Raw genomic sequence first — 20,543 nt, 5'->3', positions numbered from 1 at the left:
AGTCAGGACCGCGCCTTCCCAGATAGTTAACACCATCTACTATACTACAATCAATTTATCACTTCATATATTAGTTCAATGGTGCTAATACATTCAGAATACAACTACTAAGTCTTGACTTACTGGACGTTTTGCTAAGTCAATGAATGTCATCATAGACTGGGCCAGAGTTGTTTAATGATTTAGTTGTTCCTACATATATATTTCACGACACATGATAGTATAATGATGAACTGATTCGATCAACCACTGTCCTAAGTTTCGACTCTACTAATTATATACTACCACAGCGTTTACTCCTTACTAGAGGATAACCTATAAGCATGAGAGTACAGAAAATGCTCGGACGAGGATCTGCCGATGATATAGGGGGGTAGCACCCAATTACGTTAGCCGACAAGGCTACTTGGGGTGACACAGGAGAGTGATAAGGACCATCCACCAAAGCAGTGATCCCAGGCGCTTCTCTCTTTAAGAATCTCATGCTTGACATAGAGGATGGACGATCGGACAGCTGCGACGAAAGTATTGCTTGAGCTATTTAAAGACCTACAGCTTCAACTTTATTCCCAAACCCAAAGAACTCTCCGAGAATGTCTCAAGTCCGATAACCTTACTTCCTGCAGGAACCTGTGCCATAAGCCGACTGCTATTGGTGGCGGCATCTATCAATTCCTCGAACCCGTTTCAGAAGTACGAAGGCTTCTCTAAATGCTTATGATGGACAGACGATGATAGCACGACCTCGAGGATCAGATTGGTTCAATGACCTTTGTGTACAATCACATCTTATGCAAAAGGCAGATGACCAATACCCGATGACAATAAACTATACCCTGTCCCGCAGGGCCTTCGATTAAAAATGCAATATCTACAACATCGCCTTGGGGAACTTCTTCATCGCCTGACGAACTCCCAGGTCGGCCAGAATCTCCTCCGTACCACCCAAGATGGCATCAAACTTGTATGTCCGGTGGAACATCTCAATGACCTTACCCATGCCAGTCTGGGTCAAACCCCGTCCACCAAAGATGTTGGTCGCAAGGTCGGCGATCTCCTGTGCGGAGCGGGTGGCATGAGACTTCAGCAGGCCGATGGGACCACCCAGATTAGCCGACTGCTGCGCATAGGTCATGTTGCACATCTGGTATGCAATAGATTCCAGCCAGGCCTGGTTCGATTCGCAAAGTGAGATCATCCGGGCAAGTCTGAGATATGTTAGCCTGTTAGAAACCCAACAACAACGTCGGAAACTTACTTTTGCCGCATAACAGGCTGCTCAATCAGCTTCTTGCCAAAGACGATGCGTTGGTTACACCACTTCATGCACTCCTCCACAACGGTCATGCACATGCGGATCACACTGCAACACATCATGAAGCGCTCGTGGTTGAAGTTGCTCATAATCACAATGAAACCCTTATCCTCCTCACCCAGAAGGTTCTCCACAGGGACCTTGACGTTCTCGAACTGAACAAACGCGGTGGCAGCTGCTGTCGAGTAGGAGGTCTTAATCTGCTTAGTCTCGACTCCTTCGTCACGGGGAATCAGGAGCACTGAGAAACCCTTTTCGGTTCGGCAGCCAGTGACAAAGTAGTCGCAGAACATGCCATTGGTGATCCATTTCCTGGAATAATCGTAAGTTCTTGTACCTCTGATCGAAGGACCGAGCTATACGTACTTGGTTCCGTTCACGATGAAGTGCTTGCCATCAGGGGTTTTCTTCGCGGTTGTGCGAAGACCAGCGACATCACTACCGGCGAATGCCTCGGTAACCGCCAAACACATCTTCTTCTTTCCAGACAGAACCTCGTCTGTGATCTTCTGCCGAAGAGGCTCATTACGAAGCCACTGCTGGACGGCAGTCAAACTAATACACATGCCTGCCATGTTACCGTCCTGGAAGCCTGCTAACAGTCAGTACAATGTCCCACCGGCCCAGGCCACCATGAAGAGCCAACTAACCTCGAGCATTAGATCTCACCAACTCCTGGGAGAGCACCATATCATGCAAGTAATCGAACTCCTTTCCATCGATGACACCGCCCAGCAGCTTCCGCCCGTGCAAGTGCTTTCCCGGACCCAAGCGCATTGCTAGAATTCCTGCCTCCGCCATGCGATCGATCAACTCCTGACTGATATAGGTGCCATCCTTCTCCTTCTCCTGTGCCTCAGGGGTAATATAGCGATCCGTGAACTCCCGGAGAGCTTTCTGAAGGCGGCGATGACTGTCATTGAAGTAGGGGCTCTTGAATTGCGGACGCAGCCACAGAGGCTCGGCGTAAGGCACCTGGCTCAGGCTGCCGGGCTCGGGTGTGACAATCTCTGGGGTTTCGCCGGCTACCGTTCCAATGCAAAGATCCTTGTATTTCTCGAGGACTTCCTGTCGATGAAGATTATAGAAATCGACCGTGGCATCCGTGCCGGCGACTTGGTTCAAAACAACACTGCCACCGGGGTGTGCGTCGATAAAATCGGTCAAATCGTACACGCGGTGATCGATAATGCACCAAACAGAGTCCTCCGTGTTGTGCTGCGCAACCTCGGCGCGGGTGAAGGTCTTCGACATGGTCGCGTTGTTGCTATGTCACAGCTTCAAATACCACAACAAAGAAAAAGAAACTCAGAACCTTGCGGAAATAAAACAAGGGCTGCAGAAGGAAGAATGCGGGGAAGTAAATCCGTCCACGGTCTGGTTTTAAGTCATTGTTGCCAATCAATGCGAGTGGATTAGTATCCCTTAAAGCATGCCCCGATGGGCCGAGGCTTTTACCACATTAGGAAAAGGCCGATCATCTGAAAGTTCACCGACACCACGGTTAGCTTCAGCTTTGGACCCTCTTCGCCGTTCTCATTATTGTCAATACCTTAGAGAAATTCGAACTTGTGTCCCCAATAAAGGGGTCAATATTGCAAGATCCAAGACGCAATCGCGCACTGCCTGTGAAGCAGTGCCAGCAAAGTGAATGACCTGTCGTATATGCAGAATGGCGCGTGATGCTCACCATCAGACAATCGGCCAAGTTACCCGGAACTGCCTCGGTTATGCTGACATTGGAACGGACCACCACTGGCTCAGATTGGTGGCGTGGCGTCTGATCTCAATTATGTGAATTGACACAGCTGAGTGGCTCGAGCTTCTTCAGAGCCAATGACAGATAGGATGATAGGAATCTGGCCGCGATCGACTCCAGACAGAAGTGTCCGACACTTTCCTAATATTTAATGACCGCGAGTTATAACAGGCGCTGGCCTGATAAGCATTGAGATGCTAGCAGTCTACTATAGAGTCATTAATCCTACTTATGATATCTGACATCTCCGCTGGTGGAATTGTTCTTTCCACATTGTCACACTAAAAGCAGCACCCATCACGGTCTCTTTGCTACCTGCAGGATGTCTATAAAGTTCGACAAAAGCCTAAACACACTATTCTTCCTCCTCTACGAAACCTCTAACCTCAACGCATCATACTGCACATACACCGTCGCCGGCAAAATCGCCGTCTCCGTATCCGTCGCATTATACGGGAGATGCAAGGTCAAAACGTTATTGCCGACTTTCAGCCAATCCGTCGGGAACTCCATGCGCGAGCGGACCTGATAGCAACTCACAGCCGACCGCACAATGCAACTACTTGACTGATTGAACCCAACTAGAAGCGTCAGGGGCTCCGCCTGGTCGTTGATGTAACTCTCCAACGCGAGATTGGCATATGGTTCCGACGCATTGTACACGTCTGTGTTGCCGGATGCCGCTTTCGCTCCCGCTAATTGAATGGTCAACGTGGCCTTGGACCGCTCTGCGAGATCGTCCTCACTCAGAGGGAAGTTGATCGTCCAGTCGTGCGTGGTATCGTATTCGACGCGCGGATCGTTCGGTGTCGGCCCGAATACTGACCAGTGGACGGTGTTCAGATCGGTTGCGGGATCGCTGGTGCCGATGGTATAGTTGATTCCGTCAGGGAAGTCCGACTGCCAGTCGTATGCACCCCAGTAGATCAGGTACTCTGGAGGGTGAAGCGGGTGCGTAGGGTCCTTCGCAACGCCGTGTCGAAACTCCCCGGAAGACTTGTCTGGCGTGCCTAGTCGCCAGATCTCAGTGCCTGCGGACTCTGCCTCCCAGGTTTCTTGAATAGTGGTTTTCTTGCCGGCCTTCACTTGCACGCCGTCGCGTACGAAGTCGCCAAAGATGCCGTCGGCGTATACAGTGAGTCGGTAGGGTCCCTCCTTGACGTGGTCCACGGTGAAATGTCCGGAGTCGTCGATCTCAGCCCAGTACTGGTATGAGGATGAGTTCACCGAGTTGTCCTGGAAATACTGTCCGTCCACGGTCAGGACCGCGATAGGTCTAGTGGCACCTTTGGGAAGCTCGATCTTCCCTTGAACGCTGCCGCGTTGGCTGGAGGGGGCGTATCCGACGACGTGTTTGGCGATGGAGTCGTAGAAGTCGACGTTCCAGCTCGGATCTGCTAGGGATTCTGCATCAGATTTCAGCTCCTTCAGAGACGCAGTGGAGCCCTTTCCGCCGTTGAAGTGATAGTACTGAGGGCCGAAGGTGCGATCAAAGCCGTAGGTGATGTTGGGAGTTCCTTCGCCGTGATGATTGGACACGAGGTAGTTGTAGACAATGCCGTCGACGGTGAGATCCGAGTGCAGGGGCCCCTATGCAGGTTGTCAGTATGTTTCACCTGGCTGAAAGAACGTAGTGACATACACCGTAGTAAGTATCCTAAACAAAACACAAGTTGGCTCATTAGTCACGACTCCCGTAAACATTCCAGGATACTAAATACCTTAGTATTCATAACCAACCAAGCCCCATACGTACTCCCATTCGAGGTACTCCCATCAGCATACATGCCATGAACCGAATTATCCCTCCACGCTAGTTAAACAGCCACAAGTCAGCCATGCTCCCCCAACGCCACATAGACAGAAACAAACGTATAACATACCATTAGAAAACGTATACTTAGTAAAATAATCCGCAAACTGGACATAATACGCATCACTAGGAGTATTATTAAACGTCCAAGTGGCATCCTGCACGACCACCTCCTCCTCGACAGCCTTGGTACTGGGCAACGGCGCAGTCTGCACCTCACTGGACGTCAAATGCGTCCAAAGCTCCGTATTGGGACGGAACAGCGTGCGAAACTCCTGCAGGTTGCGCAAGTATGGCGTCGTCTCGTTGTAATACGCTAATCGACTGAATGTGTGTAGGCCGGTTTCGCCGTCGCGCAGGAACCAGTATTGCTGGAATTGTTGGCCTGTCGGCGGGTAGGTCTCGTCCATGAGGACACCGGCATAGTGGGTTCCGGATTTGTCGACGCCCGTGAGGAGTTGGAGCGTTGGGGAGGTCGAGCCCGGGGTGTAGAAGCCGGAGGGGATGCAGTAGCAATCGAGGTACGGGCCGACGCCGGTGTCGCCGGATTGGGGTCCCAGGAGGTCTTGGTTGTCGAGGTAGAGGTCGGTGATTCGGCCTTGGGATTTGGAGAAGTTGGCGGTGAGGCGGTTGTTGGTTAGGGTTATGGTGGTGTTGGTTTGGGTGGTGTGTAGGGTTGCGGTGGTGAGGGTGAGGAGGAGGGAGGTTGGGATGAGGGGGTGGAGGAGGCGCATTGTGATGGTGGTGATGGTGCTGTCTGGAGGAGATGGCTATGCACCCTGTAGGTGGGATTGGAGGGTTCCGTGGAGAATAGATTGTATGCCATCTTATAGTTTTGGTGGTGGTGAGAGTGCTGAGGTGCGGATTGTATTACCCCGAATGAGGAGATTGACAAGATGTTGTTGTGCAGGGCCAAGAAGTGTGTGCGATGCATGACAGGAAGAAATTAGTGACATGAGGGTGTTTAAGTGCCCGTCAATGGCTGCAGAGGCTGTCGCTTAGAATCTGGGGTAAATCGCGGGGATTTAGCAGCCAAGCGAGACGGAGAAATTGTTGCCAGTCATTCAACGGAAAAATAGCTCGGCCAGTATTGCCCCGACGATCTTTGTAGCTTTGATCCTCTCATCGCCTGACTGTGAGGAAGCTATCATGAGCTACTACTAGGTGCACTGGTATCGAAAGCTCTAGTCTGCTGTGAGTAGTATTATATCAGTCGACTCTCTGCCATGCATTCACATCTATCCTGGATAGCCAGGTTTGGCACCAAAGACACGTCCTTGCGAGATGCACACTCCCCAAGGAAATCCTACGACAAAAGTCAATGGCGATGGTAAGTGCCGTATTCACTGCCGGATTGTCCATCAAAGTGTCATCAGTCGCGTCAGTCTTCATTAAGAACTCTCCTTGGACCCCTGGACTCAATACAGAACTAACCACAAGTCCATACAGTACATAATCCATCCAGCCAAGACGACATCCGAAGTTGAGAGCCATTTCCGTGAATCTAGCCGATAGGACTTCCGACACGCAAAGTTAGATCTGGAGACAGTGAAATGCGGGGATCCATCCGTACCCCGGATCAAGACCCCCTGAACCCCGGTACATACTAGCAATTAGCTTCCCCCAGACTCGCGACAGCATCAGGGTCTTATAAAGTTGGGCGAAGATCAACGGACCCGCATCCGACGCCCATCACCGAACATTCCGTCGGATGCCATCCCGGTCAGCGTTGGCTTGGGTCTGCAGTGTATAACCTCGGGTAGCAAGTTGTTGGCCACTACTGAGCTCACAATTCGGAATCAATTCCTCTCATCAGTAGTTAATTGTTGATGATCCGCATGGTATACCTTCTTGGCATCCAGCTGCCTAAGGACCGTGTGCTCTGTTGATATGTCGTTCAGCTTGGCTTAGCTCAAGTCCCGTGGTCATGGCCTGCAAGGGAACCGGAATGCACACCGCGGTGCAGGGCTGCCTGGAATATAAAGTAGGCTGAAGACTAGCATCTTTGTATAGAGCTGTTGGTAGTGTAGTCTTCACCAACACCGCTCACCTCTGGCCTTAATCTCTTTTTACAACCATACATCAACGCCTCGATCTGCGCCCAGCATACTCTTCTCTGCAGCCATGACAGAAGAAGTATCCTTGGGCACCGACATGGCCCGCTCTGACACACTGAAGAAGAACGGTCATGAAGAGGTTCATCTTGAGAATGTATCTCCCACGCCACCTGACCGGCAGCCCAATAGGAGCTCTTGGACAGATACCTCTCCCACCAACCCTCAGAATTGGCCTGTCTGGAAGAAGAATGCCCAAATCCTGATGGTGGCCTTTCATTCGATGGCTGCAACCTTCATGGCGGCCGGCATTATACCGGCCTACGACATTATGGCTGAAAGGTACAACGTAACCGTGCCACAAGCCAGTTATCTCACCTCTGTCCAGGTCCGTGATATCTTTACTTCTTCCTCCCTTGACAGAGTCAATTTCTTCCCCTTTTATGTTGAAAGGATAGCCCGACTCACCTCGATCATCCATACAGATCTTGCTTTTAGGAATTTGTCCCCTTTTCTGGAGACCTATTACCTCTACTTACGGACGATACCATGTTTTCCTGTTTTCGGTCCTTGGAAGTATGGTTTGCAATATCGGCGGAGCACGTTGTACAACCTACGGGACACAAATGGCCACTCGAGTGCTCACTGCAGTCCTCATTTCTCCTCCTATTGGGATAGGCAGCGGTGTGATCACGGAGCTGTGTGAGCCGGAGAAGCGAGCGCAGAAACTTGGATGGTGGACACTTATGTTGACCCTTGGAACTCCAGGTGGGCCATTCATCATGGGCTTTGTCACAAAGCACATTGGGTTTGAGTGGATCTATTGGATATTCGCCATGATGAATTTCGGGCAGTTCATCGCTTACCTGCTCTTGGGTGAAGAAACGCTATACATCCCGACAGACGGTGGTCTTTCTGATGCAGCGGTGGCGAGATCTCGCTTCATCCAGAAGTTTATCCCTCGCCGGATCAACCCTCGTCCCCTTAAGATTCGCGAATTCATCGAGCCACTTCTTTTTACGAGGCTGCCTAGGGTGCTGATTCCTGCGTTCGCTCATTCTATAGTGTTTTGCTATGGAAACATTGCTCTGATTGTCGAAATGCCAATTGTTTTCGGTGAGAAGTTTGACTTCGATTCGCAGCAAATCGGTCTGCAGTTCATTGCTATCTTTATCGGGTGTGTCCTCGGCGAGCAGTTGAGTGGCCCTATGTCAGACCGGTTTCTGCAAGTCATGCATAAAAGAAGAGGATATCACCGCCCCGCAGACCGGCTATGGCTCTCATACATTGGATTTGCCACTGTCATTGCTGGCCTTCTCGTATGGGGCTTCCAGCTACAGAAGGCTACCAGCTGGAACGTGACCCCATGTGTGGGTGCAGCAATCGCCAGTTTTGGGAACCAAATCATAACGACAATCCTGATTTCGTTCGCCATCGACAGCTACAAGGAAGCATCGACCAGTATTGGCGTCTGCATCAATGTCTTTCGACATGTGTATGGTTTTGTAAGTCAAAGAGCACCAAGCGTTAGTAGTTCTCTGCTAATGGTTCCAGATTGGTCCTTTCTATTTCCCTGACATGTTCGAGACTTTGGGTCTGGGCGGTGCAGCTGGAGTCATGTGTGCTATCATCGGAGTCTGCGCACTTCTCCCAATCATCACCATACATTTTGTGGCTACGCGCACAGACCAGAAGATGCAAGTTGATGTTACTGACTGATATGGTCATGGCATGGAAGAATCTATACTATAGAGTCAGTGATGTACAACCTCAAACAGCAAAATTGAACACCTATGTTTTGGATGACTTACAGGCTTGGATATGTCGTAAATTCATTCAGAGAAAAGAAAAAGGACATTACGTTCTCCCACAGCTGCCTTGCTTAGACCGATGCCTTGCTGTAATTAGCTGGTTTGCTCGAAACAACTCGCAAAATCCACCTTCGTGTAGCAGACCGAGAAACAAAGTTTGTTCTGCTAATTGCGTATGTAGAAAATAATTCACCATCAGGAAGCCCGCTCAGAAGAGGTTGCTGGGAACACTGTTCAACCATGACATATCTTGAAAGTCTGGGAAGTCAAGGCTATCCAACAGTATTGAATTGATACCCTCCCCTAAAGAAAGATCGCCGAGACCATTAGACGCAGGGTTCGTGGGGAAAGCGCTCGTTTGGTGGTCATGGAGTGGAGGCCCTTCGGATACTACCCGTTCGTAGAGAATTTCGAGAGCTGCAACACATCGCCGAGCGGACGTGCTGTGGCTATGATATCTTTGCAATACCTCCAAAGCGTTTTCCCACGACTGCGTGATTGCAGCTTCAGTCACCTCTTCTAATATAGCAGGGCAGAGACGACCGGCTATGAGAACGGTGGCAGCGGTGTAAACGTCTGTACATCATGAGCTTCGCTGAAAATTATTCACCAGGGATAGCTACTCACACAGGATGTTGTACCACCAGGCAGGAAGAGGGCCTGAACTTCCATCGGCGGGCAGATTACTGTGTATTAGCCCGATAACCTCTTGAGCAACCTTGACGCAAATGGTCGAGCATTGCAATGCAACTCGCTGAGGAAAAGAGTCTTGCAGGGAAATCATTGGATCCGCAATCCCGATTTCACGTGAAGTACAGTATCTGGACAGGATAGGTCTGAAGAGAAGCATCCTTACGTGAAGGAATCTTGCGAAAGGGTCAGTTTGGAAGTTCACCATTGAACACACAAATGGTAACCTACCTTGCACGCAATACAACACTTTGGTGGTAGAAGACTGTATATCCGCCCCCTAGATGTGATTCACCTCGCAAGTGTGATGGTAGGCTTCGGGACCATTTCGTAAGTGCCCGGTCGAGTTCGAATATGGTCCGCTCTCCTTGATTGGCTTCTTTATTGAAGTAATAGTCATAGATGTCTTCTGGACTTTCATCGGTTGTCGGACTGTACAGACTCAAGAGGATATCATTCAGGATTTCATAAAGTTCAAGAGACTTTGCATAGAATGCCATGACTGATGGTCGGTCTGCTGGCTGTGTCACCTCGGACCCAGACACTGCAGGGATATACTCCTCGTCCACCGTAGCTGGTAGAGGAACCGACCCGCACGACGCCTTAGAGATCATGGCAGGGCGCCCAAATGTCATGGATATGACTCTATAAGATGTCAGAACTTGGACAGACCGACTGATCAGATTGAGGTCACGTACCGATCCATCAGAACACATCCGTGCCATATTTTGCGAGCCAGCTGCTGTTCCTGTGGATTGTGAAGACGAGCGATTGTTTGGGGAAGATGCAAGCCAAGGCCTTGGGCATTGCGGATAGCCAGCCCGGTGACAATCCAGCACTGATGGGCGGAGTCGGTGCTTTGCAAATACTGAGCCATTAGAAGCAGACATTGAATTAGAGCAGCGGAGCCTGTATTCCAGAGGTTGAATTGAAGAAGATCCTTTGCACGAGTAAAGAATGCATCTGCAGAAGCCTCCCGCTCCTCTGGTGGGATAAAGTCAGCCAGTTGACAGGCCAGTGCAAAAATGACATTGACGGTACACATAAGCATGTTTTCATCAGATTGAAGAGCCTCCCCTGTCCAAATCATCTCATATTCTCTTCTCAACTGAAGGCTGTCAACGAGTGGATATAGTGGGAAAACAAACTCCCAGTAAACCCCCATGAGGCTATCTGCCGTCTTTCGTGGAGGGAGGACATAGTTGGGGACTGTGGATAACCGTGGCTTCTTCGTGGACATCAAACTGGGAGGCGGACCAACCCCAAGAATCGAATCCGAAGTGTGGCGGTTCGGCGACGAAACTTTCTTATCTATGGCAGTTTTGATTTGACGGATAAAGCTGGCAGCACTAGAGCTGCCAAAAAAGCCCTGTGTGGGACGTTCATCCTCCACGGCACCCATCATGGCGTTGACACTGTCCGTTGGGTCTTTCAGTCGAAGCGACTGATCCAGCGAGGCTGGTGACTGATAGGTAGTAGTGTGCCTGGTGACAAGATGGGGATTTACTTTGGGTGTACATTGTGGGGTGCTTCGCGCCGGAGAAAGATGGTCTGCATTCGTAGTCGCTGTAGAGACAATGCTCCCAGGTCGATTATGGCGAGTGGGCACTCCCATAGAGGGCGAGGCATGATGCTGCAAAGTGTGAGTGTGACCTGAACATACTAGTACTCTCACAGGTGGTATACTCCAAGGAGTAGCTTACCTGCAACTGGCCCGAGCTATCATAAGATTGCACAGGCCGTCCTTCTCCACTGTCATAAAAGGAACGAGGACTCTCTAGATGTTTGATCCGGCTTTCCAGACTTTCGATGTAACTGCCATCGTGAGATAACCGTTAGTTCGAGTTGGACAAATCGGGAAGGAGCCCGTTAGTGCCTGAGGCAACCAGAAGGCACTCACTTGCGAACTGCTCGCTTTTTCTCCAATCCCCCAGTGTAAACACATTGGCTTCCCTGGTCCACTCGCTTTGCGCATGGCCCACAGACTTGGCACTCAGAGATTAGCGACGTAATCTGGGTCTCTCGGAAGGGTCACAAGTGAGGAATAACGCACCGGGTTGTCTCCCGTCACAGCGGACCTTCCGAGCACGGCATTCGTCGCACGCAATTGCCACTTTGCGACGTTTATTGGGGCGACCAGAGCTGTCGGAATGACGAACATGAGAGTCTTGCACGCTAGACATGGTGGGGAGGGATCTGGGGTGTCATGCGATCCTGGACAGAAGACCCCGGCGATGCAGCAAGTAGTTGGGCGATGCAGAAGGAAGAAAATCCGGGGTCGCGGGGAACGGGATCTCTTCCGGTGGAGGCCGGATGACTAAATTGACAGGAGCCAGCCAAGAATAACTGAACTCGTATTGTGGGAGCAAAGTTCAATTACTGTTGTACTAAATTTTAACATGTCGAGGTTCACGCAATATGCGCATCATATTCGTCGTACTTGTGTAAGTTGATTGCAGTGGACTGACTGACTATAGGCGGGCTTGGTTGGCCCGGAATGGCTCCCGAAGTGTTCCAGCAAGGATATTGCACAGAGTGATGAGCGGAATACTTGAAACATTGACTTAAGAGCTCCAGAATGCCAGTCTGACCAGCAAAAGAAAGAACTATCAATAAAAAATTCGATCAAAGAAGCATGAGAGCAAAAAGTTATGTGAGTAAAAAACAAAACAAATGACCGATCCCGGGATCGAACCGGGGACCTTCTGTGCGCTTCAATTATGTAAGACAGACGCCCTAAAACCACTAGGCCAATCGGTCTGATGATAAAGATTTTATACTCTCCAAGGGCATGTCCTGCTCAAGCTGTGCACAACTTAAAACCCTGCTTCCTAGTATTGAAGCTTAAAGCCCAGCCTAGTAATTTGACACCGACGTTCTAAACCATATCAACAAAATAAGGTATATGGAGTCCTGGGCTTCGATCAACTTGTGTTTATATAAACTAAACGGACTCTCCAGTGACCAAGGAAGATTCTGTAGACCACAACTAACTAACAAAGAGCCAATGAAGAAGAGTAACTAACTTCAAAACATTCGAATACTATGACGCGCAAACATCAACAAATCATCTTTTGACCCCAATAATACCACCTAACTGTACATTATCCAGCATTTGCTAAGAGACTCTCCCCGGAATGTTCGCGCAGCGAAGAGTGACATTTACATCAGGCGCCCAATGGCAATGCATGGGAGGCTGATGAGGTTATTGCTCTGTGTCAAGGTGATTGTCAGTATCTTTCATCTGACCTGGTTAGGAATCCAGGTCACTCACGCCTTCAGAGCAGCAGGCAACGCTCCGAGCTCCTTCTTCATTGCCGCCTGTTATTGGATAAATTGATCAGCTTCTATACCTAGCAAACACTCCGAGAAGATCAACTTACAAGGACCACAGTTGTTTCCACCTTGCAATTCGCCGGGTACACCCTCGCCTAATCCGGCCCGGAAGCGACTCTCATCTTGGCGGGACAGCCCATGCTCGGGACTGAAACCCTGGCAGCACTTTACATTGTTCGTTCCACAGGTATTCTGAGCATGAGAGCTGCTGAGTCCTGATCCTGAGCGGTCGTTGTGGCTGATCCACTGGTAGCCTCGAGGGACAGCACCGGCCATAGCGGTGGCCGCGACGAGGGTGATAACTGCGAAGAACTTCATGATGATTGCTGGTTGGATAGAGGGAAAGAAGAGTAGTAGATTGCTTGAGCGATGTGTGAGATAGACAAGAGAAAATCTTGGAATGTGTTGTTGATGGGTTGAAAGGATGGCCGCGAGATGCCTTCTTATAGTTGTTGGACTGCACCTGGATGCCCTTTGGTCTTTATGGAATATCACGGCCATCTGAAAACCTCTGCGATGATGAAGCTTTCAACCGCCGATTAGGGTTCAAGACACTCTTGTCTAGAAATCAGTTAACTCCTTGCATGAGGATAGTCTTGGTGGTGGCAGTGCGCATTTTACAGCGCTGAAGGTCTCTCGGAAGAGAGATCATCAAGGACTATTCAAGTGACATCCAGAATATGTGTAGCGAAGTCCTCGCCAACGTAGTTACTCCTGCATGAATCGCTTATGCAACCTCTGCATACATTTCGGAATTAGTGAGCTGGGTTCGGGCAAATCCCCACAGAGATGCATGATATTCAGGGGATATACATGACATATCACTTGCAGCAGATGTCGTTCCGAACCTCATGCAATTTGTGGACGGAAGACATATGAGTTCGTGACATCTCATGTGTGACCCACCGGATAGGTCTGATATCATAGAAAATCGCCCAAAAAGACTGTCTGGAAGGCAAACTCGAGTCAGTTGTTCAGGAATGAGCCCTCGGATCAATAACAAATTACCCTAGCTATTTTCCGGGATATTTGCGATCAAAGTATGCTCGTCGGATTAATACATCAGTGTTCGTGGCAGTTCATTGAGTCGAATATCTATCTCTAGCACCTGCCCGGTAGCACCACGAAGAGAGAGAGAATCAAGACAAACTTTCCTGGATTCTTTTGAGAACTATCATATCTAAATTTAAGGAAGCAAGTTAAAGCTTTAGAACAGGGGTTCATTCAAGAATAGTGTTCATTTGTGGGTCCGCAAGTCAGTCACAAGATAGTCCGCAACATGGAGAAAGATGTTTGTCTCAACAGCAAGCACTGACCACCTGGTGACTATCATTTCCTCAACAATGCAGATAGATCTTTGAGATCGACTAACTAGCACTTTGGGTGCATCAACAAAGCCAGCAGACTGCATACATCATCTCCACTTTGCCGACTAGCGACACTACACGGAGTACACAATTAGCAGTGTAAAGGAGCTATACGCAGCTGAAAGTCACTGGTTCCGGCGGCACTTCTTAGTTAAATAGGCATCCATGTAACTAGCTGCCTGGTTTCCGGCTCGGGTGGTCTGCTGGCTGTGAGGGCTATCTCTGCTAGTGATGCCTATGGTCACATTATCTAGGGTTGCGTAGTACTCCGGGGAGATGGACGCTCACATCTCAACGGATTAGTTCCAGTCATACTACGACGGTGATGTCTGTCGGCTGCCGTCGGAGACTCATTTGAAATATATCGTTGCATAACCAATGGAAACATGCAAGTACCACATCTAATAGAATGAGCAACTACACTTCGAAAATATACCTCCGAATCATGACCAAGCATGACCTCAAAGCAAAAGTATCCGCAAATATTACGGCCGTGAGGGGATACATTGACACACATTGAATTTGTCAAATACATTTTTCACCAGTCGTAGAGTTACAAGTTAATAAGCACGACAGAAATATTTCTAGGAAGGTATACACGTGTTTGACACCTATGTTGGTGGACCAAGAAGGCTTCACAAGCACCGCCGAACCCTACCTAAGTATCATGAAACGCATAACACACAGGTAGCAGAAGCGTTGTATCGGCCCATCACAGCAAACACACCACTACCTCTCAAAAACCAACGTGCTGCTTCACAAGTGGATGGTTTCAACCACGGTCATCGATCCCTCTGCGGGATAATAATGGTCCCAGCACATCTTCTTCCTTCAGTTCCGTCTGGCAACGGAGACTTTCTGATCCTTCGCCGCAGATATAAACCCACCACCGACTGACCTTGTCAACATTTCGAAACCTCCATTCTCCATCCTTAACCATTAATTCAATCACTAATTTTCTCCCATTATCCTCCATTCCGCACACACAGACAAACACACAATGTCCAAACCAACCATCGTCTTCCTCGGCGCCACAGGCGGCTGCATCAACGCCTGCCTCGCCCACACCCTACAGAATGGCTACCACGCCATCGCACTAGCCCGCACTCCATCCAAGCTTATAGCCCTCCTCCGCACTCAAAACATAAACCAAGAGACTCTGGACTCCCGACTCCGTATAATAACCGGCGATGCGACCGACCCAGAGGCCGTGAAGAACACAATTCTCCTACATCCATCCTCTTCTACTCCAACCCTAGTCTCCCATATCATCTCCGGCACCGGTGCCACTGGGCACCTTCGTGGCTGGGCATTCGAATTTGACCAGCCGCATATTTGCGAAGAAGCGACACGGGCGCTGCTCACAGCCCTGCGGGATATCTACAGCACATACCCGGAGTTCCTACTCCATTCGAACCTGACAAATCGGCCGCTCCTCACCGTTCTCTCTGGTATGGGCGTCGATCCGAGCCAGAAGCAAATGGATGTGCCCTTCCTGTTGCGCCGGGTGTATCATGGGTTGCTGCATGTGCCGCATGCGGATAAGTGGGCGATGGAGGAGATGTTGGCCGAGAGGGAGGCGAGGGAGTTGCTTCGGGGAGTGGTGATCGTCAGGCCGGGGAGTTTGTTGACCGGGGATCATATGCTGGGGTCTGGGTATGGGGTTGAGAAGGTTCGTGTGGGCACGGAGAGGGAGAAGCCTGTAGTGGGATGGACGATTCCGAGGGCGGATGTCGGCGAATGGGTGTTTCGGGAGGTGGTGGTTGGGGGTGGGGAGCGGTGGGTGGATGAGAAGGTGACGTTGACTTGTTGGTAGGGATGCTGTCTGTTTGTTTATGAGTTGGGTGTATTGTGGGTTTTTAGTGAATGTGGGTTTGGGTTATTGTTCAGTCATGGGTTAAAGCAAGTAGTATGAGAATGATGTGCAATGAGAATGTAATTATTTTATGGTGATTCGGCTGTAGCATACCATCCGACATGTATCAACAGCCCAGTAGAAATCATAGCATGTGCTTTCCTGAATCTAGAGTCCGAGATACATGTCATAGATGGACAGTTGAGCCATCAGTTGAAACTCAGTCTATGAACGCCATGTTGTGGATATACGAGCCCATAACTATGTACATTTGCACTCCATTGCAATGAAATATATCAACAACATTCATAACCTCGTAACCTCATCCTGAACAGTAGCCTACCAACTCTCCACATACCGTATCCGCCTATATCCCCGTCTCATAGCCAAATGCACCGCCGCACGCGCTTCATCCGCCAACGCGGAAGGCCCACATACCAGTACCACAGCAGATGATTCACTGAGCTGGGCTTCGTGCGCGTGGTCAAGGACGAGTGATTCCAGATTGGGCCGACCGGGAAGGAAATTTATGTTTCCAGATCCTCCCTTCCAAAGATGGTCGCGGCTACTTCGCCGGTCTGTATCTGTATCACTTCCGTCGTCGTCGTCGTCGTGACCGACCGATCTGGGGGGAGCGGGAGTTGAAGACGAAGTGCAATAAAACTCCGCCCGGAAATCATCCCTCGCTAACGCAGGCACTAATTCTCTCCCTGCGACCTGCTGCGCGAATGCTTCTTGGCGGGTTACCCAGATTAGACGCATATCCTTCGTCTGTGTCGTGTTGCCGTCCTTTCTACTCGAAGAAAGGATCTGCTCTGACTCGGTAGATGACCGTACAACATGGTCCTGGATATACGGCACCGCGGCTGCTATGCCCGTTCCTCCCGCTATTAGTAGGACGGATTCGTAGCTCCACAGTGGAAAGTGGTTGCCGTACGGCCCTTCGAGGAGGATGGTTGTGGTGGTGGTTAAATTGGGGGAGTTAATGCATTGCTGGCGAAGGGAGCGGGTCCAGCCGTCGTACGGACGAATCCAGAAGATGAATTTGGGGATTTGCTGCTGGACATGGCGGTTGTGACTGTGCTTTTGGGGGTGCTTCAGTTGTGTTTCGTCGGGGGTGGCTGTGCCTGGTGAGAATGGGTCGGAGAGGAGGGGCACTTGAGTGACGTCTATGTCTACTTCGTTGTCTTTTGTTGAGGCGGATTTGCGGTTGTGGGTGTCGTAGGACCATGCGCCGAGGGTGAATGGGTGGCTTTCCCAACCTGTTAGTCGGAAGGGCTGATAGAGGTAGTAGAAGTCTCCCGGAGAGGGGCGGATGTGAGCTGATCCCGGTGTCACTTCTAGACGAATGACGTCGGATGATGGGTCGTAGGTTGCTGTGCTGCGCGTGTACTGGACGCCTTTTCCGGCGTTGGCTCGCACATGAATGTTGCAGTAGATGAGGCGGATTAGGCGCAGGGATCGGTCGACGATCCAGATGGCTACTGCTGGCCAAAGGTAGTTCCAGTAGTCGTGGCCTTCGAAGATAATTGTGTGGCTAGGACGGTGGTTAGTGAATGTTGATGAGCAAAGGTAAGGGGGGACTGACTAGAAGCAACCGAATAGAACAGCAATGGAACAGAGGATGTGTAGCAGTAGGAATGTCTCATATACCCGGTGGCGGAACCATTGTACGGCTAAGGGAAGAATAGCGACCATTACGACGGTTGCCTACAAATCGTTAGTCTTGAACAAACAGTGGTTTGGGTGAAGCCTTACCAGTGTTCCCCAGATTAGATACGGCTTGTGAAGCTTCCTGATCACGTTGCCTTCTGTAATGTTGTCAGTAATATGCCCGAGACCATATCGATGTGAGAAGCATACTTTGGTACATGATGACAAGGTAGATGAGAGTATGTGCGACAGCCTGGACAGTAGCAATCCATGCAACATGTCGATGAAACAAGTTGAACGTCCCAAAGCTCCATCCTGTCGCCCAAATGAAGATATTGTTGCGTCCGGCAAAGAGCCACACTAGCGGGAGATTGGCGAAAGACAAGACACCGGTTCGGTCAGCGGCATAGCGCATAATCTGATCTGGTATGGAGGGCCAACTGGATACCGTCAGTTATGCTTGATTGTGTACATAAATTGATGAACGTACTAGAGATTTCCCTCGACTGGCCGGTACTCCAATGTGCAGACGACGACGCTCAACACCCAGAACAACAAAACGGTCACTGCTTCAATGCGTGTAGGAAACGTCCACCAAAGCAGCTTCCGCCGTGACGATGGCAATGGAGCCGGTACCACTAGATGAGTTTGCAACCAGTGATACGTCCCATCTAGCGGTATCCATAGCCATCTCACACGGGATCGCGCCCACTGCCCTGCCCGAATGTCTAGCGCGTGGAAGATGTGTCGCACGAGACGATGGAAGATGCCAACAGCGAGAACGAGGGCCCAAAATGCATATCCTAATAAGCTATTTCGGTCAGTATCACTGTTGCGCAGGACGGAGCATTGCTCTCTTACCCGAATACATTGTGCGACCAAACCTCGAATTGCCAAGTATCCTGCGCATATGATGGTTAGAAGAGTGGTTGTAATCATCACTAAGAACATACAATCGTGTCAAAGGTCCGACGATAGAAGGTCGGAGAGATGAGGACTGCAGTAGGGATGCGCTGCGACTTTGGAATCTGCCCATATTCAATGACAGGCATGCGACTGAGCGCATCGTGGGTAAGATTCTCGGCCACCTGCTCTCGAGGCATCAACTCAACCTTGCCATATTCCAGGCAGTAGCGTTGCAACTGAGCGAACCCCGCGACTTGCTCCTCCTCCGTACAGTAAACATCCGCCGAGGCATACGTGGAAGTCACTTTCAGCCGGTTCTGACAGCGCGCCTCCCAGGCTCCTTGGGTCGGGTCGCCGGAAAAAGAGAGATAACCCAGGGCGGTGTACACTGCTGTCACGCATCCCTCGTCGGTTGGCGGCCGACCAGCGCAGGCCAGCCCCAAGTATACCAGGAGGAGAAGCCAGCTGGTGGACAGCATGGCATCGAGGATCCAGATGGAGTGAGTGATGATTGAAGAGGGGAAAGACAAGCAGAGTCACGAAGCTCGGAGATGGCTGAGTGCGAGTGGGGCGTGACCGAGTCGCCCGTACCCTCCGACCGAGTCCGGCCGGGGGCGAAGTCTGAGACCCACGTGGTCCTGAGAGATGGAATGTATGGTACAGGTGCAAAGCCCGGGGCCTTGACTAGCGAAGCATAGTCTCAATGTTCAATTGTGATAACGAATATCTACACGGAACCTCGAAATGAACTCGGAGGAATACTCCCGAACGGGACATTCGGACATACATGAACACAGTTGAAGCCAGGGACCTCGTGATCATCGGGATGGGGCCTATCTAATCTGATCGCACCATCTGATAGCGCCCGAGCTGTGATTCGCTACATTACATCCAGACAGCATCCCTTCTGCCTCAGGCTGGAACACGCGATACAGTAGAAATAATTGGGAGTCTGTTCAAATACAACGGCAAAAGTTGGATGACTGTTCCCCACTACATGATGCTATTAGGCTATATCAGAGAATATATGACGTTGATTATATTTGTATATGATTCAAACGACATTATCAAGCGTATCCCAGGCTGTGTCAAAAATGTAGCGCAAAACGAAGGGTAGGCTAAATCAACTACGAATGTGGATTGAAGCAAATGCTAGCCTTAAAGCGCAGCGTGAATCATGTAGCGCGCGACGTCGCAAGTGCGCCTATGGGAAGCAGGCAACACATGAGATAAACGAGCTACTACCAAGGCAAGACCACCCGGGAAAATTCATGACCCTCTTTAGCCTGCCTTGGCGCTCTCTGAATGACTTCAATACCGGCAGGGTCTTCAGGATGTTGTCGTTTGCATCATCATCTCGGCGGTGCTGACCAGATATTCGGCTCCTTCCCAGCGGAGGCTTCTGCTGGCCTATCTTAACAGTACTGGTAGGCTCATTCTTGAAAGATTAAACTTTGCTTTGATAATAGTCTTTGAGGTCTGCTGGTATATAAGGCGACAGGATATATAGACTACATCCAGAAATGGCTGGTGGTAGTTCTTGTCCACCAGACGCTCAAAGGCTGACTTGGCCCACGCCACCTCACCAGGATAAATAAAAACTGGAGGTGATAACTGCTTGTAATCACCAACAAGAGCACCCGGGCGTCCGCCCTGAGTTGGCCAAGGAAGCTGAAGAGTTCCGGATCACGGAAAAAACTAGCCTTGTTTGGGGTCTCTTAGCGGCGCAAGCTCCCATGCTGGCCCTTGTTGCTCATCCCGCTCAAAATTGGACATATTGGAGTCAACCGGTAGGAAAATAAGAAGCCTGTATGTCCTATCTAGGCTTCGCTTTCGAGGTATTATAGATCTTTAAGAATGACGAATCGCGTAGCAAGTGATGAAACCACGCCGAAGCAGCCTATATTGTCTTGCTGAAGCATAGCTACTGACAGCTTCACTGGTGTTGCTGATACTGTGGAGGGTATAGGTGCAAGATAGTGCA

General features: G+C 50.1%; 7 protein-coding genes and 1 non-coding gene across 8 annotated transcripts; 2 read left to right on the top strand and 6 right to left on the bottom strand.

Moving 5' to 3' along the window:
* Positions 1 to 871: 871 nt before the first annotated feature.
* AKAW2_80043S (acyl-CoA dehydrogenase family protein) lies at positions 872 to 2,569 on the bottom strand (the record flags this gene model as incomplete). Its single annotated transcript, XM_041681020.1, has 4 exons — positions 872 to 1,208; positions 1,259 to 1,627; positions 1,682 to 1,907; positions 1,966 to 2,569. 4 exons carry the CDS (start codon positions 2,567 to 2,569, stop codon positions 872 to 874), a joined length of 1,536 nt encoding a protein of 511 aa, XP_041548004.1.
* Positions 2,570 to 3,443: 874 nt separating this feature from the next.
* Positions 3,444 to 5,621, bottom strand: rglB (polysaccharide lyase family 4 protein; the record flags this gene model as incomplete). The annotated part of the gene is made up of 4 exons (XM_041681019.1): positions 3,444 to 4,664; positions 4,717 to 4,731; positions 4,796 to 4,887; positions 4,958 to 5,621. The coding sequence occupies 4 exons, from the start codon at positions 5,619 to 5,621 to the stop codon at positions 3,444 to 3,446; spliced, it is 1,992 nt and encodes a 663-aa protein (XP_041548003.1).
* A 1,390-nt stretch (positions 5,622 to 7,011) lies between these two features.
* On the top strand, positions 7,012 to 8,660 carry AKAW2_80041A (uncharacterized protein; the record flags this gene model as incomplete). Its single annotated transcript, XM_041681018.1, has 3 exons — positions 7,012 to 7,329; positions 7,427 to 8,446; positions 8,496 to 8,660. 3 exons carry the CDS (start codon positions 7,012 to 7,014, stop codon positions 8,658 to 8,660), a joined length of 1,503 nt encoding a protein of 500 aa, XP_041548002.1.
* A 300-nt stretch (positions 8,661 to 8,960) lies between these two features.
* Positions 8,961 to 11,625, bottom strand: AKAW2_80040S (transcription factor domain-containing protein; the record flags this gene model as incomplete). The annotated part of the gene is made up of 7 exons (XM_041681017.1): positions 8,961 to 9,328; positions 9,380 to 9,618; positions 9,674 to 10,087; positions 10,141 to 11,075; positions 11,146 to 11,257; positions 11,343 to 11,427; positions 11,496 to 11,625. The coding sequence occupies 7 exons, from the start codon at positions 11,623 to 11,625 to the stop codon at positions 8,961 to 8,963; spliced, it is 2,283 nt and encodes a 760-aa protein (XP_041548001.1).
* Positions 11,626 to 12,116: 491 nt separating this feature from the next.
* Positions 12,117 to 12,202, bottom strand: AKAW2_t80001S. The gene has a single exon. It is a non-coding gene; the product is annotated as a tRNA-Val (tRNA).
* Positions 12,203 to 12,604: 402 nt separating this feature from the next.
* Positions 12,605 to 13,096, bottom strand: AKAW2_80039S (uncharacterized protein; the record flags this gene model as incomplete). The annotated part of the gene is made up of 3 exons (XM_041681016.1): positions 12,605 to 12,655; positions 12,717 to 12,763; positions 12,826 to 13,096. The coding sequence occupies 3 exons, from the start codon at positions 13,094 to 13,096 to the stop codon at positions 12,605 to 12,607; spliced, it is 369 nt and encodes a 122-aa protein (XP_041548000.1).
* Positions 13,097 to 15,145: 2,049 nt separating this feature from the next.
* On the top strand, positions 15,146 to 15,961 carry AKAW2_80038A (uncharacterized protein; the record flags this gene model as incomplete). The annotated part of the gene is made up of 1 exon (XM_041681015.1): positions 15,146 to 15,961. The coding sequence occupies one exon, from the start codon at positions 15,146 to 15,148 to the stop codon at positions 15,959 to 15,961; it is 816 nt and encodes a 271-aa protein (XP_041547999.1).
* A 378-nt stretch (positions 15,962 to 16,339) lies between these two features.
* Positions 16,340 to 19,038, bottom strand: AKAW2_80037S (ferric reductase family protein; the record flags this gene model as incomplete). The annotated part of the gene is made up of 7 exons (XM_041681014.1): positions 16,340 to 17,537; positions 17,589 to 17,710; positions 17,759 to 17,811; positions 17,864 to 18,093; positions 18,144 to 18,464; positions 18,515 to 18,555; positions 18,607 to 19,038. The coding sequence occupies 7 exons, from the start codon at positions 19,036 to 19,038 to the stop codon at positions 16,340 to 16,342; spliced, it is 2,397 nt and encodes a 798-aa protein (XP_041547998.1).
* Between the last annotated feature and the right edge of the window lie 1,505 nt (positions 19,039 to 20,543).

Source organism: Aspergillus luchuensis, chromosome 8, assembly GCF_016861625.1.
Source record: "Aspergillus luchuensis IFO 4308 DNA, chromosome 8, nearly complete sequence".
NCBI lineage: Eukaryota > Fungi > Ascomycota > Eurotiomycetes > Eurotiales > Aspergillaceae > Aspergillus > Aspergillus luchuensis.
This window is presented reverse-complemented; position numbering and strand designations above follow the sequence as displayed.